The following is a 27,709-nucleotide window of genomic DNA, read 5'->3' as shown; positions in this document are numbered from 1 at the left end:
AATGGATACCAAAAACAATTTCTTATTTCACTTTTATCATATTAGTATTTGTTGTTCTTTATTTCTCTGTTTAAAATGCACATTAATAGATAATAATTAATACATAATCAGACACATGTATCTATAGGGACAGTGGTAATGGCTCTGTAATCCATTGTGAAACGGTAGAATATAAGACAACATATTCTGATGATGTATATTCCTGTTTTGTTGGATTAAAAGGTGTAGCTACTGGGCATGGCTGTCTAGATCAAATACAGACTTTTCTATGAAGCCCTTTATATACATCTATTCAGTCCATGTAAAGACTTGGCTAGTGCCCAAAGCTACATTACAGATGTTGTTGCATTGATGTTGACATTCAATGTATTTATTATCTGTCCTCCATGCCCTACACCACATTAGCCCTCTCTTGGTTGCCACTTTGTGGTTTACAACAATACAATGCATATTTTCAATTGGAATTTCTAGGGTTATTGATGAGCCACAGTACAACAAACATCACAGAACGATGACAGTCTTAGTATGCTGTTGGGTATCTCTGCTTGTCGTTGTCCCAGTTCAGTGTCCCCTCCATCATGTCTCCCCTATCAGATAAGCTGAAGTTCGTTCTCCAAGAGGTCAAGTTGATCCCTAGAAGCTGGCCTCGGGTCAGTTTTGCGTTTCCTCCGCTAATGATTCAGTTAGAATTTTGGCAGGGCAAACTGATCCTAGATCTGTATTCTGTACCCAGGGGCACCTTCACACAGGATGAGACAGTTACACGATTCCCTGGCAGAATTTACCACTCCACACCACTAGGGCAGTCATGAGCAGAGTGACCAGCACAGGCACTCCAATGAAAGGCCCCAAGATACGTATAGGAGGGTCCTGCAGCAGCCTGCCGGTCAGAGCGCAGTCGTGAAAGTAGTCCCGGTGGAGGCGTATGAAGAGTTCGTCTATCAGCCGGTTGGGCCAGAAGCAGTGCATCTTGAGTGCCACGAAAAAGGTACAGTTGGTCAGTTCCTCGTAAGGCCTGCAGGGGGGGATAAAACATTGAAACTAGGGGACAGCATGAGAAAACTAACTCTAACTTTTAAATACAGAGCATTCGGAATGTATTCAGACCGCTTGATTTTTCCAAAATGTTGTTACATTTCAGTCTTATTCTAAAATGGATTAAAATAATAATAATCAGCATCAATCTACACACAACACCCCATAATGACAAAGAGAAAAATGTAAAAAAAAAAGAAAAGAAGAGAGAAATGCCTTATTTACATAAGTATTCAGACCCTTTGCTATGAGACTCGAAATTGAGCTCAGGTGCATCCTGTTTCTTTTGATCATCTTTGAGATGTTTCTACAACTTGATTGGAGTCCCCCTGTGGTAAATTCAATTGATTGGAAAATATTTGGAAAGGCACACACCTGTCTATATAAGGTTCCACAGTTGATAGTGCATGTAAGTGCAAAAAACAAGCCATGAGGGTGAAGGAATTGCCGTAGAGTTCCGAGACAGGATTGTGTCGAGGCACAGATCTGGGGAAGGGAACCAAAACCTTTCTGAAGCATTGAAGGTCCTCAAGAACACAGTGGCCTCCATCATTCTTAAATGGAAGAATTTTGCAACTACCAAGACTCTTCCTAGAGCCAGCCGCACGGCCAAACTGAGCAATCAGGGGAGAAGGGGCTTGGTCAGGGAGGTGACCAAGAACCCGATGGTCACTCTGACAGAGCTCCAGAGTTCCTCTGTGGAGATGGGAGAACCTTCCAGAAGGACAGCCATCTCTGCAGCACTCCAGCAATCAGGCCTTTATGGTAGAGTGGCCAGACGGAAGCTACTCGTCAGTAAAAGGCACATGACAGCCAGCTTGGTGTTTGCCAAAAGGCACCTAAAGACTCTCAGACCATTAGAAACAAGATTGTCTGGTCTGATGAAACCAAGATTGAACTATTTGGCCTGAATGCCAAACGTCACGCCTGGAGGAAACCTGGCACCATCCCTACGGTGAAGCATAGTGGTGGCAGCATCATGCTGTGGGGATGTTTTTCAGCGGAAGGGACTGGGAGACTAGTCAGGATCGAGGCAAAGATGAACGGAGCACAGTACAGAGAGATCCTTGATGAAAACCTGCTCCAGAGCTCTCAGGACCTCAGACTAGACAATGACCCAAAGCACACAGCCAAGACAACGCAGGAGTGGCTTCAGGACAAGTCTCTGAATGTCCTCCCAGCCAGAGCCCGGACTTGAACCCAGTTGAACATCTCTGGAGAGACCTGCAAATAGCTGTGCAGTAACGCTCCCCATCCAACCTGACAGAGCTTGAGAGGCTCTGCAGAGAAGAATGGTAGAAAATCCCCAAATACAGCTTGTAACGTGATACCGAGGAAGACGCAATGCTTTAATTTCAGCCAAAGATGCTTCAAAAAAGTGTTGAGTAAAGGGTATGAATACTTACATAAATGTGATATTTCCATTATTATTTTTTAATAAATTAGCAAAAATTTCTACAAACCAGCTAGGTGGTTAGAGAGGAGTCATACAACACAGCTAATTAGTACTACCATAGCTAGGTGGTTAGAGAGGAGTCATACCATACAGCTAAATATAACTACTATAGCTAGGTGGTTAGAGAGGAGTCATACCATACAGCTAAATATAACTACCATAGCTGGGTGATAGGTGGTTAGAGAGGGGGCATACCATACAGCTAAATATAACTACCATAGCTTGGTGATAGGTGGTTAGAGAGGAGACATACCATACAGCTAAATATAACTACCATAGCTAGGTGATAGGTGGTTAGAGAGGAGACATACCATACAGCTAAATATAACTACCATAGCTAGGTGGTAGGGGAGAGAGGAGACATACCATACAGCTAAATACAACTACCATAGCTAGGTGGTAGGTGGTTAGAGAGGAGACATACCATACAGCTAAATATAACTACCATAGCTAGGTGGTAGGTGGTTAGAGAGGAGACATGCCATACAGCTAAATATAACTACCATAGCTAGGTGGTTAGAGAGGAGTCATACCATACAGCTAAATATAACTACCATAGCTAGGTGGTTAGAGAGGAGTCATACCATACAGCTAAATATAACTACCATAGCTAGGTGTTTAGAGAGGAGACATACCATACAGCTAAATATAACTACCATAGCTAGGTGGTAGGTGGTTAGAGAGGAGTCATACCATACAGCTAAATATAACTACCATAGCTAGGTGGTAGGTGGTTAGAGAGGGGGCATACCATACAGCTAAATACAACTACCATAGCTAGGTGGTAGGTGATTAGAGAGGAGACATACCATACAGCTAAATATAACTACCATAGCTAGGTGGTTAGAGAGGAGACATACCATACAGCTAAATATAACTACCATAGCTAGGTGGTTAGAGAGGAGACATACCATACAGCTAAATATAACTACCATAGCTAGGTGGTTAGAGAGGAGACATACCATACAGCTAAATATAACTACCATAGCTAGGTGGTTAGAGAGGAGACATACCATACAGCTAAATATAACTACCATAGCTAGGTGGTTAGAGAGGAGTCATACCATACAGCTAAATATAACTACCATAGCTAGGTGGTTAGAGAGGAGACATACCATACAGCTAAATATAACTACCATAGCTAGGTGGTAGGTGGTTAGAGAGGAGTCATACCATATAGCTAAATATAACTACCATAGCGAGGTGGTTAGAGAGGAGACATACCATACAGCTAAATATAACTACCATAGCTAGGTGGTTAGAGAGGAGTCATACCATACAGCTAAATATAACTACCATAGCTAGGTGGTTAGAGAGGAGACATACCATACAGCTAAATATAACTACCATAGCTAGGTGGTAGGTGGTTAGAGAGGGGACATACCATACAGCTAAATATAACTACCATAGCTAGGTGGTTAGAGAGGAGTCATACCATACAGCTAAATATAACTACCATAGCTAGGTGGTAGGTGGTTAGAGAGGAGACATACCATACAGCTAAATATAACTACCATAGCTAGGTGGTTAGAGAGGAGTCATACCATACAGCTAAATATAAGTACCATAGCTAGGTGGTTAGAGAGGAGACATACCATACAGCTAAATATAACTACCATAGCTAGGTGGTTAGAGAGGAGTCATACCATACAGCTAAATACAACTACCATAGCTAGGTGGTTAGAGAGGAGACATACCATACAGCTAAATATAACTACCATAGCTAGGTGGTTAGAGAGGAGTCATACCATACAGCTAAATATAACTACCATAGCTAGGTGTTTAGAGAGGAGACATACCATACAGCTAAATATAACTACCATAGCTAGGTGGTAGGTGGTTAGAGAGGAGTCATACCATACAGCTAAATATAACTACTATAGCTAGGTGGTTAGAGAGGAGACATACCATACAGCTAAATATAACTACCATAGCTAGGTGGTTAGAGAGGAGTCATACCATACAGCTAAATATAACTACCATAGCTAGGTGGTTAGAGAGGAGACATACCATACAGCTAAATATAACTACCATAGCTAGGTGGTTAGAGAGGAGACATACCATACAGCTAAATATAATTACCATAGCTAGGTGGTTAGAGAGGAGTCATACCATATAAGCTAAATATAACTACCATAGCTAGGTGGTTAGAGAGGAGACATACCATACAGCTAAATATAACTACCATAGCTAGGTGGTTAGAGAGGAGACATACCACACAGCTAAATATAACTACCCTAGCTAGGTGGTTAGAGAGGAGACATACATACAGCTAAATATAACTACCATAGCTAGGTGGTTAGAGAGGAGACATACCATACAGCTAAATATAACTACCATAGCTAGGTGGTTAGAGAGGAGATATACCATACAGCTAAATATAACTACCATAGCTAGGTGGTAGGTAGTTAGAGAGGAGTCATACCATACAGCTAAATATAACTACCATAGCTAGGTGATAGGTGGTTAGAGAGGAGACATACCATACAGCTAAATATAACTACCATAGCTAGGTGGTTAGAGAGGAGTCATACCATACCGCTAAATACAACTACCATAGCTAGGTGGTAGGTGGTTAGAGAGGAGACATACCATACAGCTAAATATAACTACCATAGCTAGGTGGTAGGTGTTTAGAGAGGAGACATACCATACAGCTAAATATAACTACCATAGCTAGGTGGTTAGAGAGGAGTCATACCATACAGCTAAATATAACTACCATAGCTAGGTGGTAGGTGGTTAGAGAGGAGTCATACCATACAGCTAAATATAACTACCATAGCTAGGTGGTTAGAGAGGAGACATACCATACAGCTAAATATAACTACCATAGCTAGGTGGTTAGAGAGGAGTCATACCATACAGCTAAATATAACTACCATAGCTAGGGGGTTAGAGAGGAGTCACACCATACAGCTAAATATAACTACCATAGCTAGGTGGTTAGAGAGGAGTCATACCATACAGCTAAATATAACTACCATAGCTAGGTAGTTAGAGAGAAGACATACCATACAGCTAAATATAACTACCATAGCTAGGTGGTAGGTGGTTAGAGAGGAGTCATACCATACAGCTAAATATAACTACCATAGCTAGGTGGTAGGTGGTTAGAGAGGAGTCATACCATACAGCTAAATATAACTACCATAGCTAGGTGGTAGGTGGTTAGAGAGGAGTCATACCATACAGCTAAATATAACTACCATAGCTAGGTGGTAGGTGGTTAGAGAGGAGTCATACCATACAGCTAAATATAACTACTATAGCTAGGTGGTTAGAGAGGAGACATACCATACAGCTAAATATAACTACCATAGCTAGGTGGTTAGAGAGGAGTCATACCATACAGCTAAATATAACTACCATAGCTAGGTGGTTAGAGAGGAGACATACCATACAGCTAAATATAACTACCATAGCTAGGTGGTTAGAGAGGAGACATACCATACAGCTAAATATAACTACCATAGCTAGGTGGTTAGAGAGGAGTCATACCATATAAGCTAAATATAACTACCATAGCTAGGTGGTTAGAGAGGAGACATACCATACAGCTAAATATAACTACCATAGCTAGGTGGTTAGAGAGGAGACATACCATACAGCTAAATATAACTACCATAGCTAGGTGGTTAGAGAGGAGATATACCATACAGCTAAATATAACTACCATAGCTAGGTGGTAGGTAGTTAGAGAGGAGTCATACCATACAGCTAAATATAACTACCATAGCTAGGTGATAGGTGGTTAGAGAGGAGACATACCATACAGCTAAATATAACTACCATAGCTAGGTGGTTAGAGAGGAGTCATACCATACAGCTAAATACAACTACAATAGCTAGGTGGTAGGTGGTTAGAGAGGAGACATACCATACAGCTAAATATAACTACCATAGCTAGGTGGTAGGTGTTTAGAGAGGAGACATACCATACAGCTAAATATAACTACCATAGCTAGGTGGTTAGAGAGGAGTCATACCATACAGCTAAATATAACTACCATAGCTAGGTGGTAGGTGGTTAGAGAGGAGTCATACCATACAGCTAAATATAACTACCATAGCTAGGTGGTTAGAGAGGAGACATACCATACAGCTAAATATAACTACCATAGCTAGGTGGTTAGAGAGGAGTCATACCATACAGCTAAATATAACTACCATAGCTAGGGGGTTAGAGAGGAGTCACACCATACAGCTAAATATAACTACCATAGCTAGGTGGTTAGAGAGGAGTCATACCATACAGCTAAATATAACTACCATAGCTAGGTAGTTAGAGAGAAGACATACCATACAGCTAAATATAACTACCATAGCTAGGTGGTAGGTGGTTAGAGAGGAGTCATACCATACAGCTAAATATAACTACCATAGCTAGGTGGTAGGTGGTTAGAGAGGAGTCATACCATACAGCTAAATATAACTACCATAGCTAGGTGGTAGGTGGTTAGAGAGGAGTCATACCATACAGCTAAATATAACTACCATAGCTAGGTGGTAGGTGGTTAGAGAGGAGTCATACCATACAGCTAAATATAACTACCATAGCTAGGTGGTAGGTGGTTAGAGAGGAGTCATACCATACAGCTAAATATAACTACCATAGCTAGGTGGTTAGAGAGGAGACATACCATACAGCTAAATATAACTACCATAGCCTGGTGGTAGGTGGTTAGAGAGGAGTCATACCATACAGCTAAATATAACTACCATAGCTAGGTGGTAGGTGGTTAGAGAGGAGTCATACCATACAGCTAAATATAACTACCATAGCTAGGTGGTAGGTAGTCAGAGAGGAGACATACCATACAGCTAAATATAACTACCATAGCTAGGTGGTTAGAGAGGAGTCATACCATACAGCTAAATATAACTACCATAGCTAGGTGGTTAGAGATGAGTCATACCATACAGCTAAATATAACTACCATAGCTAGGTGGTTAGAGAGGAGACATACCATACAGCTAAATATAACTACTATAGCTAGGTGGTTAGAGAGGAGTCATATCATACAGCTAAATATAACTACCATAGCTAGGTGGTTAGAGAGGAGACATACCATACAGCTAAATATAACTACCATAGCTAGGTGGTTAGAGAGGAGTCATACCATACAGCTAAATATAACTACCATAGCTAGGTGGTAGGTGGTTAGAGAGGAGTCATACCATACAGCTAAATATAACTACCATAGCTAGGTGGTAGGTAGTCAGAGAGGAGACATACCATACAGCTAAATATAACTACCATAGCTAGGTGGTTAGAGAGGAGTCATACCATACAGCTAAATATAACTACCATAGCTAGGTGGTTAGAGATGAGTCATACCATACAGCTAAATATAACTACCATAGCTAGGTGGTTAGAGAGGAGACATACCATACAGCTAAATATAACTACTATAGCTAGGTGGTTAGAGAGGAGTCATATCATACAGCTAAATATAACTACCATAGCTAGGTGGTTAGAGAGGAGACATACCATACAGCTAAATATAACTACCATAGCTAGGTGGTTAGAGAGGAGTCATACCATACAGCTAAATATAACTACCATAGCTAGGTGGTTAGAGAGGAGACATACCATACAGCTAAATATAACTACCATAGCTAGGTGGTAGGTGGTTAGAGAGGAGTCATACCATACAGCTAAATATAACTACCATAGCTAGGTGGTTAGAGAGGAGACATACCATACAGCTAAATATAACTACCATAGCTAGGTGGTAGGTGGTTAGAGAGGAGTCATACCATACAGCTAAATATAACTACCATAGCTAGGTGGTAGGTGGTTAGAGAGGAGACATACCATACAGCTAAATATAACTACCATAGCTAGGTGGTTAGAGAGGAGACATACCATACAGCTAAATATAACTACCATAGCTAGGTGGTTAGAGAGGAAACATACCATACAGCTAAATATAACTACCATAGCTAGGTGGTTAGAGAGGAGTCATACCATACAGCTAAATATAACTACCATAGCTAGGTGGTAGGTGGTTAGAGAGGAGTCATACCATACAGCTAAATATAACTACCATAGCTAGGTGGTTAGAGAGGAGACATACCATACAGCTAAATATAACTACCATAGCTAGGTGGTAGGTGATTAGAGATGAGTCATAACATACAGCTAAATATAACTACCATAGCGAGGTGGTTAGAGAGGAGTCATACCATACAGCTAAATATAACTACCATAGCTAGGTGGTAGGTGGTAAGAGAGGAGACATACCATACAGCTAAATATAACTACCATAGCTAGGTGGTTAGAGAGGAGACATACCATACAGCTAAATATAACTACCATAGCTAGGTGTTTAGAGAGGAGTCATACCATACAGCTAAATATAACTACCATAGCTAGGTGGTTAGAGAGGAGTCATACCATACAGCTAAATATAACTACCATAGCTAGGTGGTTAGAGAGGAGTCATACCATACAGCTAAATATAACTACCATAGCTAGGTGGTAGGTGGTTAGAGAGGAGACATACCATACAGCTAAATATAACTACCATAGCTAGGTGGTAGGTGGTTAGAGAGGAGTCATACCATACAGCTAAATATAACTACCATAGCTAGGTGGTAGGTGGTTAGAGAGGAAACATACCATACAGCTAAATATAACTACCATAGCTAGGTGGTTAGAGAGGAAACATACCATACAGCTAAATATAACTACCATAGCTAGGTGGTTAGAGAGGAGTCATACCATACAGCTAAATATAACTACCATAGTTAGGTGTTTAGAGAGGAGACATACCATACAGCTAAATATAACTACCATAGCTAGGTGGTAGGTGGTTAGAGAGGAGACATACCATACAGCTAAATATAACTACCATAGCTAGGTGGTTAGAGAGGAGTCATACCATACAGCTAAATATAACTACCATAGCTAGGTGGTTAGAGAGGAGTCATACCATACAGCTAAATATAACTACCATAGCTAGGTGGTTAGAGAGGAGACATACCATACAGCTAAATATAACTACCATAGCTGGGTGGTTAGAGAGGAGACATACCATACAGCTAAATATAACTACCATAGCTAGGTGTTTAGAGAGGAGACATACCATACAGCTAAATACAACTACTATAGCTAGGTGGTTAGAGAGGAGTCATACCATACAGCTAAATATAACTACCATAGCCTGGTGGTAGGTGGTTAGAGAGGAGTCATACCATACAGCTAAATATAACTACCATAGCTAGGTAGTTAGAGAGGAGACATACCATACAGCTAAATATAACTACCATAGCTAGGTGGTAGGTGGTTAGAGAGGAGTCATACCATACAGCTAAATACAACTACCATAGCTAGGTGGTTAGAGAGGAGACATACCATACAGCTAAATATAACTACCATAGCTAGGTGGTAGGTGGTTAGAGAAGAGACATACCATACAGCTAAATATAACTACCATAGCTAGGTGGTAGGTGTTTAGAGAGGAGACATACCATACAGCTAAATATAACTACCATAGCGAGGTGGTTAGAGAGGAGACATACCATACAGCTAAATATAACTACCATAGCTAGGTGGTTAGAGAGGAGACATACCATACAGCTAAATATAACTACCATAGCTAGGTGGTTAGAGAGGAGTCATACCATACAGCTAAATATAACTACCATAGCTAGGTGGTTAGAGAGGAGACATACGATACAGCTAAATATAACTACCATAGCTAGGTGGTTAGAGAGGAGACATACCATACAGCTAAATATAACTACCATAGCTAGGTGGTTAGAGAGGAGACATACTATACAGCTAAATATAACTACCATAGCTAGGTGGTAGGTGGTTAGAGAGGAGTCATACCATACAGCTAAATATAACTACCATAGCTAGGTGGTAGGTGGTTAGAGAGGAGACATACCATACAGCTAAATATAACTACCATAGCTAGGTGGTTAGAGAGGAGACATACCATACAGCTAAATATAACTACCATAGCTAGGTGGTTAGAGAGGAGACATACCATACAGCTAAATATAACTACCATAGCTAGGTGGTTAGAGAGGAGACATACCATACAGCTAAATATAACTACCATAGCTAGGTGGTTAGAGAGGAGTCATACCATATAGCTAAATATAACTACCATAGCTAGGTGATTATAGAGGGGACATACCATACAGCTAAATATAACTACCATAGCTAGGTGGTAGGTGGTTAGAGAGGAGACATACCAGCAGTGGAACTCCCAATATCATACCAGGGGAGCTACAGACCAGCTTGACTGAGTGAATATAATTAGAGCCAAGACACACTGAACTGCCTTTGGTCTCCTGACAATATCAGAGGTGTTTGGACTGAATAAAGGTGATTAAATGAATTATTCATTGGAAACTTTGTTCTAAAAGAGCATACATGAATTCAGCGTAATTTCAGACTCTCTTTGACACTGGAAACCCCAAAGGTGACTACTGTTCAACTTATAATAGGGCATGTGGTTCTGACCTGGCCATGAACGCACACACGCACGCACGCACGCACGCACACACACACACACACACACTTAGTACCCTGTGTCCCCATGGCAGGCAGCCATCCAGAACCTGTGTACAGGTGTCACCTTACACAACATCAGTGTGCGCTAAACCCGGGACCAAGACCAGAGGGGCTGGTTGGGCAAATATTTGTTTATTCAAAGTTCTGTCTCTTTCTCAATCCCTCTCTTCCTCTTCGCTTTTTCTTTCCACACGCAAAACAGAGTTGACCTGCTCACTAAATCGCTCTATCTATCTCTCCGTCTCCCACCTCTCTCTCCCTCCTTCACTCTCTATTCTTCCCTCCCTACCCAGCTAACAATTCTAGGGAGAGAGAAAGAGAACATTTTAGTAATGTTACCCGGTATATTCTCCTAATGTTTGAGTGTCCAGTTTTCCGTTAGTCAGGGGAACATTCTATCTATGCTAACAAAAAACCTTCTGAGAACCTTTTCAGCATGTATTGGTGTAAAGGCAGTCATTGTTGTTCTCCCCCTTAGACGAGAAGGAGCATGGATAGGACCAAGATGCGGATTGAGGGAAATAAGCCATCTTTTAATGAAAAAACAGCAAACAAGACACTACAAACTACAAAACAACAAACGTGACTAACCTTCAACTGTCCTGTGAGGACACAGGAACAAACACCCACAAAACACCAGTGAAACCCTGGCTGCCTTTGTATGACTCTCAATTAGAGACAAACAATACACACCTGTCTCTAATTGAGAATCATACCAGGCCGAACACAAAACCCCACATAGAAATACAAACATAGACAAACCCACCCAACTCACGCCCTGACCAACTAAAATGAATACAAAACAAAGGAAAACAGGTCAGGAACGTGACAGAACCCCCCCCTTAAGGTGCGAACTCCGGGCGCACCAGCACAAAGTCTAGGGGAGGGTCTGGGTGGGCGTCTGTCCACGGTGGCGGCTCTGGCGGTGGACGAGGTCCCCACCCCACCATAATCAATCCCCGCTTCTTTATCCCCCTCCCAATGACCACCCTCCCACTAACCCCACCTAAATGAAGGGGCAGCACCGGGATAAGGGGCAGCACCGGGATAAGGGGCAGCACCGGGACAAGGGGCAGCACCGGGACAAGGGGCAGCACCGGGACAAGGGGCAGCACCGGGACAAGGGGCAACACCGGGATAAGGGGCAGCACCGGGACAAGGGGCAGCACCGGGACAAGGGGCAGCACCGGGACAAGGGGCAGCACCGGGACAAGGGGCAGCACCGGGACAAGGGGCAGCACCGGGATAAGGACCAGCACCGGGATAAGGGGCGGCAGGTCCTGGCTGAGGGACTCCGGCAGGTCCTGGCTGAGGGACTCCGGCAGGTCCGGGCTGAGTGGCAGCTCCGGACTGTAGGGCAGCTCCGGACTGTAGGGCAGCTCCGGACTGTACGGCAGCTCCGGACTGTAGGGCAGCTCCGGACTGTACGGCAGCTCCGGACTGTAGGGCAGCTCCGGACTGTCGGACGTCTCTGGCAGCTCCTGACTGGCGGGCGTCTCTGGCAGCTCCTGACTGGCGGGCGTCTCTGGCAGCTCCTGACTGGCGGGCGTCTCTGGCAGCTCCTGACTGGCGGGCGTCTCTGGCAGCTCCTGACTGGCGGGCGTCTCTGGCAGCTCCTGACTGGCGGGCGTCTCTGGCAGCTCCTGACTGGCGGGCGTCTCTGGCAGCTCCTGACTGGCGGGCGTCTCTGGCAGCTCCTGACTGACGGGCGTCTCTGGCAGCTCCTGACTGACGGACGGCTCTGGCGGCTCCTGACTGACGGACGGCTCTACTGGCTCGGGACAGACGGGCGGCTCTAATGGCTCGTGGCAGACGGATGACTCAGATGACGCTGGGCAGACAGATGGCTCAGACGGCGCTGGGCAGACAGATGGCTCAGACGGCGCTGGGCAGACAGATGGCTCAGACGGCGCTGGGCAGACAGATGGCTCAGACGGCGCTGGGCAGACAGATGGCTCAGACGGCGCTGGGCAGACAGATGGCTCAGACGGAGCTGGGCAGACGGGCCGTTCAGGCACCGCTGGGCTGACGGCAGACTCTGGCCGGCTGAGACGCACTATAGGCCTGGTGCGTGGTACCGGAACTGGAGGTACCGGGCTGAGGGCACGCACCTCAGGGCGAGTGCGGGGAACAGGAACAGGGCACACTGGACTCTCGTGGCGCACTCTAGGCCTGGTGCGTGGTACCGGAACTGGAGGTACCGGGCTGAGGGCACGCACCTCAGGGCGAGTGCGGGGAGAAGGAACAGTGCGTCCAGGGCTCTGGAGACGCACAGGAGGCTTGGTGCGTGGTGCCGGAACTGGAGGCACCGGGCTGGAGACACGCACCATAGGGAGAGTACGTGGAAGAGGAACAGGGCTCTGGAGATGCACTGGAAGCCTGGTGCGTGGTGTAGGCACTGGTGGTACTGAGCTGGGGTGGGAAGGTGGCGCCGGATATACCGGACCGTGAAGGAGGACACGTGCTCTTGAGCACCGAGCCTCCCCAACCTTACCAGGTTGAATGGACCCCGTAGCCCTGCCAGTGCGGCGAGGTGGAATAGCCCGCACTGGGCTATGCAGGCGAACCGGGGACACCACCTGTAAGGCTGGTGCCATGTACGCCGGCCCGAGGAGACGTACTGGAGGCCAGATACGTTGGGCCGGCTTCATGGCACTCGGCTCGATGCCCAACCTAGCCCTCCCAGTGCGGCAAGGTGGAATAGCCCGCACTGGGCTAAGCACGCGTACTGGGGACACCGTGCGCTTTACCGCATAACACGGTGTCTGACCAGTACGACGCCCTCTTACTCCACGGCAAGCCCGGGGAGTTGGCTCAGGTATCCAACCCGGCTTCGCCACACTCCCCTTTAGCCCCCCCCCAAGAAATTTTTGGGTGAGCCTCTTGGGCTTCCGTGCTAGCCGCGTACCCTCATACCTGCGCTCCTGGGCTGTGGCTGCCTTCTTCTCCTCCCGAGAGCGGCGATTCTCTCCCACCTTAGCCCAGGGTCCTTCTCCATTGAAAATTTGCTCCCAACTCCATTCCTCTTCTCTCCATTGCTTTAGTTCTTGTTCTCTCTCCTCAATCCGCTTGGTCCTGTTGTGGTGGGTGTTTCTGTAAAGGCAGTCATTGTTGTTCTCCCCCTTAGACGAGAAGGAGCATGGATAGGACCAAGATGCGGATTGAGGGAAATAAGCCATCTTTTAATGAAAAAACAGCAAACAAGACACTACAAACTACAAAACAACAAACGTGACTAACCTTCAACTGTCCTGTGAGGACACAGGAACAAACACCCACAAAACACCAGTGAAACCCTGGCTGCCTTTGTATGACTCTCAATTAGAGACAAACAATACACACCTGTCTCTAATTGAGAATCATACCAGGCCGAACACAAAACCCCACATAGAAATACAAACATAGACAAACCCACCCAACTCACGCCCTGACCAACTAAAATGAATACAAAACAAAGGAAAACAGGTCAGGAACGTGACAATTGGTGATAACGTTAGGGGAGCATTCCCTTAGAATCAGGCAGAATTATCTAGAACATGGTTACACTGTTTTTAGAACACACAACATTAATGTTCTAGACACGTTTCATGGGAACGCTGCAAGAACAAATTCATGTGTCCAGTTTTCTGAGGGTTAGGAGAATATTCCTTCAACGTCCCACCAGACGTTCACAGAATATGGTCGCCATGTTCTCAGAATTTAAAATATTAATGTTCTAGACACGTTTCATGGGAACGCTGCAAGAACATTTCTGTGTATCAGCTGTCAGGACGTTGCCTGATGGTCCCAAAGAAACGTTTTACCAAAATATATATATTTTTATTACACATCACACCTTGTTACTTTTACCAAGCCCATCAAGGCCCTGATTGGTGAACCACAGATCCATTCACAGCTCGTTCTGTCTGTTGGCAAGGTTACACACAGACAGTGCTTTTAACATAGTGTTCTCAACTTACATATTTGACACACATGATTACATTGTGCATGTTCATTTATACAGCAATTATTATTCAATATGTTCACACCTTTGATTTGAACTCACGCCCTCATGGTTCACGACATTTAGATTGTGCTGCTAAACCACCTCTGTGTCAGTTGTCAGTTACTTGGACTATTCCCTCATCAGTGATTTGATAGTTATCAGTTCATTTGACTATTCTCTCATCAGTGATTTGATAGTTATCAGTTCATTTGACTATTCTCTCATCAGTGATTTGATAGTTATCAGTTCATTTGACTATTCTCTCATCAGTGATTTGATAGTTATCAGTTCATTTGACTATTCTCTCATCAGTGATTTGATAGTTATCAGTTCATTTGACTATTCTCTCATCAGTGATTTGATAGTTGTCTAATGATGGTGGAACATATTAAAATGTTTGAATGAAAACTGGACACAGGACTGTTCCTGCATGTGCTTATTGAGCCAGTATAGTTAGGCCCTGTCCAGAAGAAACACTAAACCCTTCTTCCTAGGCACTTGTTTAGATCTGAGACAACTTGATAGGTGTAAGCAATTGGGTGAATGCACTTTGAAGTAAATCTCAGCTTTGTTAAAAGTAGACTCAAGACAAACTACTATTGATCCTAGTGATTCAGGAGGATCATTAAACCAGGTTGATACGCCCCACCAACATTACACAACTATACTGAAAGTCCTTCAATAGCTGAAATAAGTCAATCAAATCCCTGATTACAGAACAGTCAGGTTTCCTGAAAGATGGGGGTGTAGCAGGAAGATCTGAGTACTGACAACCTAAAGGTTGTGAGTTCAAATCCCAGTTGAGGACATGTTGAATAATAACTACTCTATAAATCAACAGGCATAATTTAATCACGTATGTCAAAGTGTGTCAGATATGTAAGTTGAAAACATTCTATGCATCCTTGTCACGTTCTGACCTTTATTTCCTTTGTTTTGTCTTTATTTAGTTGGTCAGGGCGTGAGTTGGGGTGGGAAGTCTATGTGTGTTTTTCTATGTTGGGGTTTTGAGTTCGGCTTGGTATGGATCTCAATCAGAGGCAGCTGTCAATCGTTGTCCCTGATTGAGAATCATACTTAGGTAGCCTGGGTTTCACTTTTGGTTTGTGGGTGTTTGTCTTCCGTGTCAGTGTTTGTCGCCACACGGTACTGTTTCGTTTGTTCACATCGTTTATTGTTTTGTTTAGTGTTCTGAGTTTAATTAAAAACATCATCATGAACACTTACCACGCTGCGCTTTGGTCCTCCTCTCTTTCTCGCGAAGACGATCGTTACAATCCTTAACTTTGCCAACAGACAAAGAACTAGGAACGGATCAGTGGTTCACCAATCAGGGCCTTGATTGGCTCTGCAATAGTAATACATGTTTTGGGGGACGCATGTTCTTCCAACTCTCCCATGAAACATGTATAGAACATTCACGTCTTAAGTTCTGAGAACATGGCAACATGAAACATGTATAGAACATTCACGTCTTAAGTTCTGAGAACATGGCAACATGAAACATGTATAGAACATTCACGTCTTAAGTTCTGAGAACATGGCAACATGAAACGTTGATGGAATATTCTCCTAAACCACAGAAACCTGGACGCATGAATGTTTTTGCCATGTTTCCATGAAACATGTCTAAAACATTCACATCTTAAGTTCTGAGAACATAGTAACCACTTTCTGGGTTAATTGGATTTGACATTAAGGGAAAGGTCTCTTGGAGACATTCCTTGCACATCACAGGAACATTCCTATGAGGAATCCTTCTGTGTGTGTGTCTGTTATGGTGATAGACATGTAAACTTGGCTCTCCAGATGGAACGGTCTTGTAAAGACAAGGACCTCTGCTAAACTGATAGAGCGTCATTTGCAAGTAATACTGACAAATAATACAGTGACATAATTCAAGTAAATGTAATTGAACTCAACTCTATTTTTTATTTAGGATGAATAAAATGTAGGATGGATTTAGGTGAATAATATAGATTATACTGACTGAAAAGTGTCAGACCAGCTGCACCACAGGCTCTGGTCCAGGGCCTCCATGTCCTGAGTGAACTTGGTCACACAGAAGTCAGAGATGGCCCTCCCGTAGGCACCGCTGCAGCTGCTAAGTGGTGGAATGGCCCTCCCGTAGGCACCGCTGGAGCCGCTCACTGGGGGAAAGCCACGGGCTGCTTCAGAGGGAAGGAACATGTCATCAGATTGTAGTGTAGTTGTTGGAAGCGATCAGGGAGGCAGCAAGTTTATGAAACACGGGCTAAATGTATCACGCGTCTAAAAGCAAGAGTGATGATTTAGGATCAGTTCTGCCTTTAAGATCATAAACAATAAGATTATATGGACAGGGGGCACCAGATCCTAGATCAGCAGTCTCACTCTGAGACGCGTGATGCATACAGCCGAAGATCTTGATTCAAATACCCTTCGTTAATAAGCGTTTGATTGAGCCTGCCTGGAGTACCGGATAGGCCAGGTTTACACTTTTGGGACCATTCCGTTGCACTAGGCAAGCTCAATCTAATGCAGTTTAAAGTATTTCAAAGACAACAAGTACTATTTGAACCCATGTCTCGAATGAAACATCCTAACGTGACCAGTACGGACCAGCAGAATAGACTGTCCCAGTCTGTCATCAACACATACTTCCAGATGTCCACCATTGTCCCTGTACTCAAGCAAACAAAGGTAACCTGCCTAAATGACTATCGCTCTGCCTATAGCACTCAGTTCTCTCATCATGAAGTGTTTGGAGAGGCTGGTCAAGGACCACATCAGCTCCACCTTACCTGAAACCCTGGACCCATTAGGATGTGCATACCGACCTAACAGATCCACGGATGATGCAATCGCCAGTGTTCTGAACACGCCCCTATCCCACTTGGACGTGTGTGAGAATGCTGTTCATCGACTACAGTTCACCACCTATTGACATTGATGGGGCTGCAGTGGAGAGGGTCAAACGTTCCACTCTGCCAGGACTCCAACCTCCACCCTGTAGAAGGTCTCGTCGCTGTCTGTAAATGAGCGCTAAGCCACTCAATGTCCACTTACAAGGTCATCTACGCACTAACACAAGGTTAGGCAGTCCAAGGTGGATACATGTCCAGCTGGTGAGTTGGTGTGGAGCCCCAGGGGTCTACAGAGGTGTTCTCAACCGGAACTCTGGAATACACCAAACGGTTCAGATAGGGGTGGGGGGTCTGTAACCCTTACCAGCTATGGCCTGTGATTGGGTACCCTGACAACCTGGTCCCTAACACAGTGGTGTGAAGTGCCCTCTGCCTGGAGGAAAAGGTCAGGCTAAGGTCGGGGGTCAGTACTTGGTAGCCTACCTCAGCTGTAAGAAGTCCCAAATGTTGTCTCTTAAGTACCAGAGCCACGGAGAGGGTTAGAATGGTTGATGTCTGAGAGTTTAATGATTCCAGTTAGATGTTTTTGTACAGACAGCACAAAGCACTTTATGGGAAACTCAGTGTCCCAGATCTGTTCTTGCTCTTTCCTTCTCCATTGCTGTCCTTGTCAAGTCAAACATGTTCGGCATGGCAATGAGCACCAAGTTGGCATGATAGCACAACCAGACTGACGCTCAGGCTATTGTACGGGTTCACCTGACCTCCTCTAGCTAATAGTTCACACTTCTTTTGACACTGAGAATGAGACCAGCTCCCACACACGGCAAGATGTCCAGGGGACAGAACAGTGGAACAGCAAAGTGCCCAAAGGCAGCTCCCACACACGGCAAGATGGCCAGGGGATAGAACAGTGGAACAGCAAGGTGCCCAAAGGCAGCTCCCACACACGGCAAGATGGCCAGGGGACTGAACAGTGGAACAGCAAAGTGCCCAAAGGCAGTTAAATGACCATTGGACAGTAGCAAAAAACCGACTGTGCCTTTAAAATCCCCCGGTTCACCTAGCAATAACCTTTGATTTGAGTACTCCGACTAATGTAATTCGAGAGACATCTATAATTAGGCTACTATTAGTAATGATATCCTCCTGTGGGTGAATTGGGGACAACCCACTGAGCACAGATGTCAATTATCAAATCACATTTTATATGTCACATGCGCTGAATACAACAGGTGTAGTAGACCTTACAGTGAACTGTTGAAAACAACAGGTGTAGTAGACCTTACAGTGAAAAGCCCTTAACCAACAACGCAGTTTTAAGAAAAATAAGTGTAAAGAAAGTATTTACTAAAATAAACTGAAGTTAAAAAATAAAAGAAAAAAGAAAGAAAGAAAAAAAGAGAAGAAAATAGAAAAATAATAAATAATTAAAGAGCAGTAAAATAACAGTAGTGAGGCTATATATTTGGGTACCAGTACAGAGTCAATGTGCGGGGCACCGGTTAGTCGAGATAATTGAGGTCATATGTACATGTAGGTAGAAAATGGGGGTCAATGCAAATAGTCCGGGTAGCCATTTGATTGGCTGTTCAGGAGTCTTATCCGGCTGAAGCTGTTAAGAAGCCTTTTTGACCTAGACTTGGCGCTCAGGTACCGCTTGCCGTTCAGAGAGAACAATCTAGGGTGCAATTAAACGTCTATTCCACCTTGGTTCAACGTAATTTCATTGAAATGAATTGAAATGACGTTGATTCAACCAGTGTGTGCCCAGTGGGAAGCGGAATAAATAAGCTTTGTGTTAAATGTATAGAGAGACCAGTTCATAGAAAGCTTTGCATTGCCTTTGACAGCATCGTCATTCATTTGATGCTGCTGATTCATTCAGGTTGGCCCAGATATCCTTCACCTTGGTCAGCTGTTTTGTCCAGTATTGTGCGAACATGTTTTCATATTCATCATGATCACGTGTAGACTCCCAATGAGAAAATAATTCGAAAGAAGAAAGCTGATGACCAAAGCTTAGAGACCAGATACTCTATGTGAATACTGTACAACATCAGAATACTGGACACTTCACTTTTATAACGTCAATAATCGATGAAGTTGAAAATTGTTTAATGTCAAAATATGACATTTTCATTTTTAGCTTCATTCTACAGCACACATTTAAAATGTTATTTATGTTTCGCGTAATGGTCAAACGGTTGGATTACGCAATAAGCTTTATAGGCTACATCAAACGAAAAAGGTCAATGTAAGTCATTTGTAGACGCCTTGGTACGGTTCGGCTATCTGGTAAGAATAGAACGTGCGCCAGGGAGGCATATTGCATAAAATTAAAAACAAAAAAACAACCAGCAAACAAAAGCAAAACAACAAATAGCATTAGCTATTAGATATAATTGATCAAATCACACGTACCTGCCACACATAAAACAAGGGTTAGTTTTGTCAGCGATGTACAGTCTAGTGCCATAGCTTCTTATTATGGATTGCACCGAAGAGACGCGGTAGTAACCTAACTTCTCACTCGTGTTCTCTTCTTCAGTGTATTGATGCGCTAATTCTTACGACTCCTTGTCCTTTGCAATAACTGATTCATCAAATGAATATGCATGCTCCAACTGAAACCATTGTTTACGCCAGTTGTCTATTTTAACTGGGGACAGGAGCGACACCCAAGTCGTGGAGCCATCCATAAATCAGCGGTAAATCGTTGGTTAACTTCCATACATAGCCGCGGAAAGTAGGGGTGTTGAGGGTGCTGCAGCACCCCCTGAAAAATCAGAAGAAAAAGTATTCATAAAAAAATTGCACAACACCAGCGACCCCCCCCCCCCCCCCAAACTACTTCCTGCGGCTATGCTTCTGTATATAATACATTTTATTTGTTCATAGTTTTTAAACAAGAAATGTCTGGTTAAAGTTATTCTGTTGCTGTTGAGGTGGACAGTCTACCACTGTACTGTAAGTAGCCTATAGTGCCCAAAATATCACAGACACCACGCATGGCTGTTGAGGTAGCACAACGGACATCGTAGGCTACCACAGCCAGGTTTGGCTGTATGATTTAGATTTTGTATTGTCCTAGTGCCAAGTTCTGAGATTTACAATTATATACATATTTTTTTTTACCATATTTGACATGTAATTGCCTTGTATACAATATCCTGTGCTTTCTCCCACAGGTGGTGCAACCTCCCTAATTTATCAATCGGTTGGTTTATTCCATTATGCGTAATAAAGCTTTATTCCATTGTTCTTTTCATAAAGTGGGCAGTGGGCACACTATCAATCACTCTCAGGTAATGCATTAGAGTCTGGCTTTGTTTATAGTATACAGTGTCTGCTGCAGCTCTGATATTGGCCTTGAGAAACTCCTGTTTGTTATAAGTCCTGCTGGAGATCAATATGATTGAGGGTTTGTGATGGAGGACTGGCCAACCCTCGGGGCCTGGTTCCTCTCTAGGTTTCTTCCTACGTTCCTGGCTTTTCTAGGGAGTTTTTCCAAGCCACAGTGCTTCTACATCTGCATTGCTTGCTGTTTGGGGTTTTAGGCTGGGTTTCTGTATAAGCACTTGGTGACATCTGCTGATGTAAAGGGCGTTATAAATACATTACATTTGATTTGATATGTGAATGGATCGTGTGTTTCTCACACCACCCCAGAATCCAGATTCTCTCCAATAAAAGTAGAGGTATCTTATTTAGATCCCCTAGATGGCAGCAGATAATAGCCAATGACATGTATGAGGGGCTCCTGTCATATAAGCTAGACCTGTTGGTGTATAGTGGGTCCCTCTTAGGAAAACAAGTGCTATCTAGAACCTAAAAGGGTTATTTGGCTGTCCCCTAGGGGAACCCTTTAAATAACCCTTTTGGGTTCCATGTAGAACACATTCCACAAAGGGCTCTAAATTGAACCCAAAAGGGTTCTAACTGAAACCAAAAAAGGTTGTACCTGGAACCAAAAAGGGTTCTCCTATGGGGACCGCTAAATAACCCTTTTGGATCATTTTGTTCTAAGAGTGTAGTGGGTTAGAAGACATACATATTTACCATCACTAAGGCATCAACTACCATACATATATAGAGGCACATTATCTACTTTAGCAGATTAGCCTAATTTGTATCATAATTATATATCTTTTTGTTTTATAAGCACAGACCTACCTTTAATAAGATGTTGACCTACATGCTTTCCCCTGTAAGACACAGGAGTGGACCTACATCTTATATAACCACAGACCTACCTTTAATAAGATGTTGACCTACATGCTTTCCCCTGTAAGACACAGGAGTAGACCTACATCTTATATAACCACAGACCTACCTTTAATAAGATGTTGACCTACATGCTTTCCCCTGTAAGACACAGGAGTAGACCTACATCTTATATAACCACAGACCTACCTTTAATAAGATGTTGACCTACATGCTTTCCCCTGTAAGACACAGGAGTAGACCTACATCTTACTGGTTAGACGCATAACCCCTTATTCAGTTCACTGTGTGGACTACAGGGGATGCTACTGTATTACAGTTGAACCCATGTTGAAATGCATAGGAAGCCTATATAGTTTGGCCCTCTTGTGGTTATTGGCAATATGTTGTTAGAATCCCACAGAGACTGTAACTGTAAAAGTATCATAGTCCATATAATATATATATGCCACATAGCACTTTGACAGACAGAGAGAGACCCAGAGGCATATACATCATTAATTCATTACAGTGTTTCTCTCACAGCAATGTGTTGACTTTGAGAAAAGATTGTATTCTGATTGACATCGATATAAAAAAATAACGAGGCCTAATTGTTTTCACAAAATGATATGAATCGTTTTGCTCTAGAAGGCCTATCTGGGTTCTGTAGTTAACCTACTTTGGTTTGGGCACGTCATGCTCTCAATGGATGCAGTAGGCACAACTCTTATCCTCTATGTAAGGTTACGTGTACTGTAGGCTAAAGGCCTATTCAAATACGTCTAGTCAATGTCAACACCTATTCTGTCAACAAATACCATTTCTGAAGAGAAAGTAAAATAGAAACGCACAATACTTTTCGCATACAAACAGTTATTCCGATGCAATTGTTGGCTATGCGCATTTTACGCACACTTAGGGAAGTGTATAGGCCAGGGTCTGAGACAGGTGTACACTGTGCATCAAGAGAGCAACTGTATATCAATCCTAATGAGCCAATGAGAGAAGGCGATAAGTGATATGGGCGTGTTTATTAAGCTCATAGCCTTTCCCTCGACCAATCAGTGGACTGTAGGAGGTGTTAGCCGCACTGAAGGGGTGTGTCAAACACCCCCAGCCGTCTGCTGGATCTTAGTGTGAAGAGTAATGGCATGGAGTAACATTGGTCAAAACATTGGTCACTATAAGAACTATAAACGAACCTCCTGTTTTCGTCGCGTTTAACTTGTGCATTGAACTATTTGGGCAAACGGAGGACGCCATGACGCGCGCGTGGGGACCCCGTTTCTGAAACTGTCAAGAGCCGATATTTCCTTTTAAATAACCGGATACCTTATTGGACATGTGAGTTACCGGAGTTACGGTCAGCAACCGAGCAAAATGAAGTTTCCCCTGTGTCTTCGATGTCTCCTCATCTCTTTCGTGGTGTTCAGGCCGAGCACAGCACAGTCAGGTGAGTGAGAGCAACAGACAGCGCGCTCATGCTCAAGGTCTTCTGCTATGGTATTTGCCGTTGTAAATTGCCCGTAATAATTGATCTAAAATATAAATAACTGATCACGCTGCTGCTGACATGAAAGGTTGTTGTGAAGTAAAACAGTGTGTAAATTGACACACTTCAAGCTGGCATGTTGTAATAGTCCATGACATTACTGCAGTCGTCTTCGTAAACAAATCTGAAGTTCACAAACACGCTTGTCATTCCGCAAAGTGCATCACCGGATGTCAATAAAGCCCACTCACTCAAGATTGTCACTATTAATGAATCCTATCCGATGGCATCCATTCCCTTGGGGAATAGTCTTGAATGAATATTGTCATTCAACTCGAATAGGCTGCTCCACACACAGGGAGTCATGGATTTGATGAAAAAATCGTAGTTTCTAACGATAAGCTCCAGGCAATGATTATTTATTGCTTATCAGGTGCGTCGTATTCGGATGAAACGACTTTTCCCCTTATTTGAGACAGTTGGGCTAGTCATTTTAATTATATAGCCTGAAGTGTTAGAGGCAATTATTCGTTTGCTGGTTGTTATTGCCATTATTATGTCGTTACACAGTGGTTACACAGGCTACTTGTAATTATTAATATTGTGTAGTCTATACTGATTATTTAGCTGTGCTTTAGCCTATACAGTTGGTTTGCAAACAAACTTGACTGCGTCAACAGTTGTCGTTTAAGTGTCCTGCAGACTATTGTCTCATCAGATCATAATGTACCCGAGGCTATTTATTTCAGCAAATCACCTACATGAATAGTACATTTTGGTCTTATGCTTTCGGCTGAATATCGTTGAGGGGTTCCTTTCCTCTATATTATCAGCAAAATACATTTTATAATGTTACACTATTAAACATATTTAGCAAATCGAACAATTCCCCCTTGATTTTCACCTCCCCCCTGTGGTTTCCCTGCCAGCTGAAAATAATTTAAGCGACAGGTGAAACAGTCCCGCAGCCGCCACTTGTTTGGTCAAATGCGCATGGTAGAGAGACATTCACATCGGCAGGCACTCGCTGAGGCAAGCAAATAGCTCACGCTCCCTCTCCCTCCCTCCCAGCGCGCCGTCCAGAGCGGGTCCCACGCTCGTCCCTCGGTGTTCTCATACCGTAACCTACGAGCCTGTTTGTACATTATGCATTTTGGCCTGCTACTGAAATGGAGCCCGTTTATGAATCGTGTTTGTTGTCGTCTCATTTATGTGTGGGGGTTGGCTGTGTCAGCGATCCAAATGAATGTCAAATCCATGGCTAAAATCATTGTTTTCAGAGAATGTGACTTAGCTGGCTACCGTCCATTTTCATTGTCATATCCATTCAACCGTTGATGAAGAGGGGGGCATTTTAATGACCAAATGATGGTGGCTTTTGAACTTTTCTACTGTACCTTCTACTTTTTATGTTGATTAATTGAACTCCCGCGTCTCACCTCAACCCCTCCTCTCCTTTTTATGGGCTTTTATAAGTTCATTTTAGCAGTGCAAAATATGAGGACCTGAACCATCAGCACAGCCGTGGGAAGTCAGGTGCTGCAGCACCCCTTGAAAAATGACAATAATAACAAAAATAACATTTTTCTTTTTTTAAATGTTATTTTTCACAAAAGTAGTTCACTGGGCCTTTACTAGTCCTTTAATAGCGGACTGAAGAAAATTCAGACGTTTCATTCCCTTATAGAACAGTACATCAGTGTTGTATTCAAACACAATATCCTGCGTTTATCTCAGATCCATTTGTAGGATCCTATCTGGCTTGTCTGAATGCTGCTGTTACATATCTTAGCAGATTTGCCACAACTGAAGATCACCCTGGGAAATCAACATTATTCTATTCTATACAATTCTATTCTGTTCTATTCTATATTACTCTAGTCTAGTCTATACTATTCTATTCTGTACTATTCTATACTATTCTATTCTGTTCTATTCTATTCTATACTACTCTAGTCTATACTATTCTATTATATTCTGTACTATTCTATACTATTCTATACAATTCTATTCTGTTCTATTCTATTCTATGCCATTCTATTCTGTACTACTCTAGTCTATTCAATTATATTCTATTATATACTATTCTTTTTTATTCTATTCTATTCTGTTCTATACTATACTATTCGATACTATATTATTCTATTCTATAATATTATATTCTATACTATTCTATAATATTCTATTTTATACTATTCTATTCTGTTCTATACTATTCTACACTATGCTATTCAACACTATTTTATGACATTCTATTCTAAACCATTCTATTCTATAATATTCTATACTATTCTATTCTATACAATTCTATTTTATACTATTCTATTTTATACTATTCTATACTATTCTATTTTAAACTATTCTATACCATTCTATTCTATACTATTCTATTTTACACTATTTGATTTTATTCTATTTTATACTATTATATTCTATACTATTTTATTCTATATTCTATACTATTCTGTTCTATTTTATACCATTCTATTCTATACTATTATTTACTATTCTATTCTATAACATTCTATTATATACTATTATATTCTAGACTATTCTATTCTGTACTATTCTATACCATTCTAATTTATTATATACCATTCCATTCTAGACTATTCTATATTATTCTATTCTATACCGTTCTATTATATTCTATCCTGTTCTATTCTATGCTATTCTATTCTAGACTATTCTATACTATTATATTCAATACTAGTCTATTCTATACTATTCTATACCATTCTATTATATACTATTCTATTCTATACCATTCTATTCTAGAATATTCTATATTATTATTTTCTATACCATTCCATTCTATATTATTCTATATTATTCTATTCTATTCTATACCATTCTATTATATACTATTCTGTTCTATTCTAGACTATTCTATATTATTCTATTCTATACCGTTCTATTATATTCTATCCTGTTCTATTCTATGCTATTCTATTCTAGACTATTCTATACTATTATATTCAATACTAGTCTATTCTAGACTATTCTGTACTATTATATTCAATACTATTCTATTCTATACCATTGTATTATATACTATTCTATTGTATACCATTCGATTCTAGACTATTATATACTATTCTATTGTATTCCACTCTAGACTATTCTATATTATTCTATACCATTATATTATGTTCTATTCATTCTATTCTATTTTTTTCTATTCTATACTATTCTATTCTATACTATTCTATTCTATTCTATACTATTATATTCAATACTATTCTATTCTATACTATACCATTCTATTATATACTATTGTATTCTATACCATTCTATTCTATACTACTCTATTCTAGACTAGTCTATACTATTCTATTTTAGGACTTGACTTAGGTGCTAATGTAGTGTATAAGGCAGTAGCTGTAACGGGCTTCCTCTTTCTCTTCATCCGAAGAGGAGTAGCAAGGATTAGACCAAAATGCAGCGTTGGAGTTATACATATTATTTATTACAAGGAACCAGACGAAGACGGAAAACTCTTGAACAAATACCAAAACAACAAACGAAGTAGACAGACCTGGACTACGAACTTACACGTAACAAAGAACGAACGAACAAGTACTGACTACAAACAAAACGAACTCACGATACAGTCCCGTATGGTGCAACAAACACTGACACAGGAAACAAACACCCACAAAATCCCAACACAAAACAAGCCTCCTATATATGATTCTCAATCAGGGACAACGATTACCATCTGCCTCTGATTGAGAACCATATTAGGCTGGACATAGAAACAGACAAACTAGACACACAACATAGAATTCCCACCCAGCTCACGTCCTGACCAACACTAAACAAGCAAAACACATAATAACTCTGGTCAGGACGTTACAGTAGCAACATTGTGGAGGTGCACATTGGTGTCACCATGTTTAGACATCATAACGTTGGTCTCTCGGTGTTGAGGTGAGGAGACGACCTGCTGGTCCTGATTTGGTGGATGTGCAATATATCTGTCTGAAGGCAATATCACTGATATACACGTGTCATGAGGACTGGGACGCTCCCCAGCACACCCTGCTGTGTCTTGGTTCTCTGACTGAGGTAGAGGTGGTGCATGAGGACTGGGACGCTCCCCAGCACACCCTGCTGTGTCTTGGTTCTCTGACTGAGGTAGAGGTGG

The 27,709-nt window shown here is 42.4% G+C and overlaps 2 protein-coding genes and 4 long non-coding RNA genes across 11 annotated transcripts in view; 5 read left to right on the top strand and 1 right to left on the bottom strand.

Annotated features, from left to right (window-relative positions):
* Positions 1 to 18: 18 nt before the first annotated feature.
* LOC129859947 (receptor activity-modifying protein 1-like) lies at positions 19 to 20,661 on the bottom strand. 2 transcript variants are annotated; one of them, XM_055930225.1, is made up of 3 exons: positions 20,283 to 20,661; positions 17,003 to 17,180; positions 19 to 1,015 (listed from the first exon to the last, which is right to left on the bottom strand). In XM_055930225.1, exons 1-3 carry the CDS (start codon positions 20,335 to 20,337, stop codon positions 760 to 762), a joined length of 489 nt encoding a protein of 162 aa, XP_055786200.1. In that variant the 5' UTR covers positions 20,338 to 20,661; the 3' UTR covers positions 19 to 759. The 2 variants fall into 2 exon arrangements, with proteins under 2 accessions (XP_055786200.1, XP_055786199.1); XM_055930224.1 differs by having other exon boundaries at positions 17,003 to 17,183; positions 20,283 to 20,657.
* On the top strand, positions 3,030 to 4,047 carry LOC129859950 (uncharacterized). 2 transcript variants are annotated; one of them, XR_008760282.1, is made up of 4 exons: positions 3,030 to 3,105; positions 3,331 to 3,636; positions 3,746 to 3,847; positions 4,015 to 4,047. It is a non-coding gene; the product is annotated as an uncharacterized LOC129859950 (long non-coding RNA). The 2 variants fall into 2 exon arrangements; XR_008760281.1 differs by lacking the exon at positions 3,030 to 3,105 and having other exon boundaries at positions 3,126 to 3,636.
* Positions 5,995 to 6,602, top strand: LOC129859951 (uncharacterized). The gene is made up of 3 exons (XR_008760283.1): positions 5,995 to 6,125; positions 6,344 to 6,510; positions 6,569 to 6,602. It is a non-coding gene; the product is annotated as an uncharacterized LOC129859951 (long non-coding RNA).
* Positions 7,300 to 8,079, top strand: LOC129859948 (uncharacterized). Its single transcript, XR_008760277.1, has 3 exons — positions 7,300 to 7,389; positions 7,441 to 7,811; positions 7,863 to 8,079. It is a non-coding gene; the product is annotated as an uncharacterized LOC129859948 (long non-coding RNA).
* LOC129859949 (uncharacterized) lies at positions 8,150 to 9,815 on the top strand. 3 transcript variants are annotated; one of them, XR_008760280.1, is made up of 4 exons: positions 8,150 to 8,226; positions 8,343 to 8,393; positions 8,445 to 8,822; positions 9,361 to 9,815. It is a non-coding gene; the product is annotated as an uncharacterized LOC129859949 (long non-coding RNA). The 3 variants fall into 3 exon arrangements; XR_008760279.1 differs by lacking the exon at positions 8,150 to 8,226 and having other exon boundaries at positions 8,319 to 8,393; XR_008760278.1 differs by lacking the exons at positions 8,150 to 8,226; positions 8,343 to 8,393 and adding an exon at positions 8,976 to 9,360 and having other exon boundaries at positions 8,403 to 8,822; positions 9,463 to 9,815.
* Positions 20,662 to 23,203: 2,542 nt separating the features above from the next.
* The window catches only part of LOC129859945 (receptor tyrosine-protein kinase erbB-4-like), a 600,299-nt gene continuing 595,793 nt past the window's right edge, over positions 23,204 to 27,709 (top strand). For both annotated transcript variants that reach the window (XM_055930221.1, XM_055930219.1), the window contains exon 1: positions 23,204 to 23,520. In XM_055930221.1, the coding sequence (XP_055786196.1) occupies positions 23,448 to 23,520 (73 nt within the window). In that variant the 5' untranslated portion in view covers positions 23,204 to 23,447. The remainder of the gene's footprint in view (positions 23,521 to 27,709) is intronic.

Source organism: Salvelinus fontinalis, chromosome 7 (genome assembly GCF_029448725.1).
Source record: "Salvelinus fontinalis isolate EN_2023a chromosome 7, ASM2944872v1, whole genome shotgun sequence".
Classification (NCBI taxonomy): domain Eukaryota; kingdom Metazoa; phylum Chordata; class Actinopteri; order Salmoniformes; family Salmonidae; genus Salvelinus; species Salvelinus fontinalis.
Note: the sequence above shows the minus strand (reverse complement) of the source record. Positions and strands in the feature narration are given on the sequence as shown.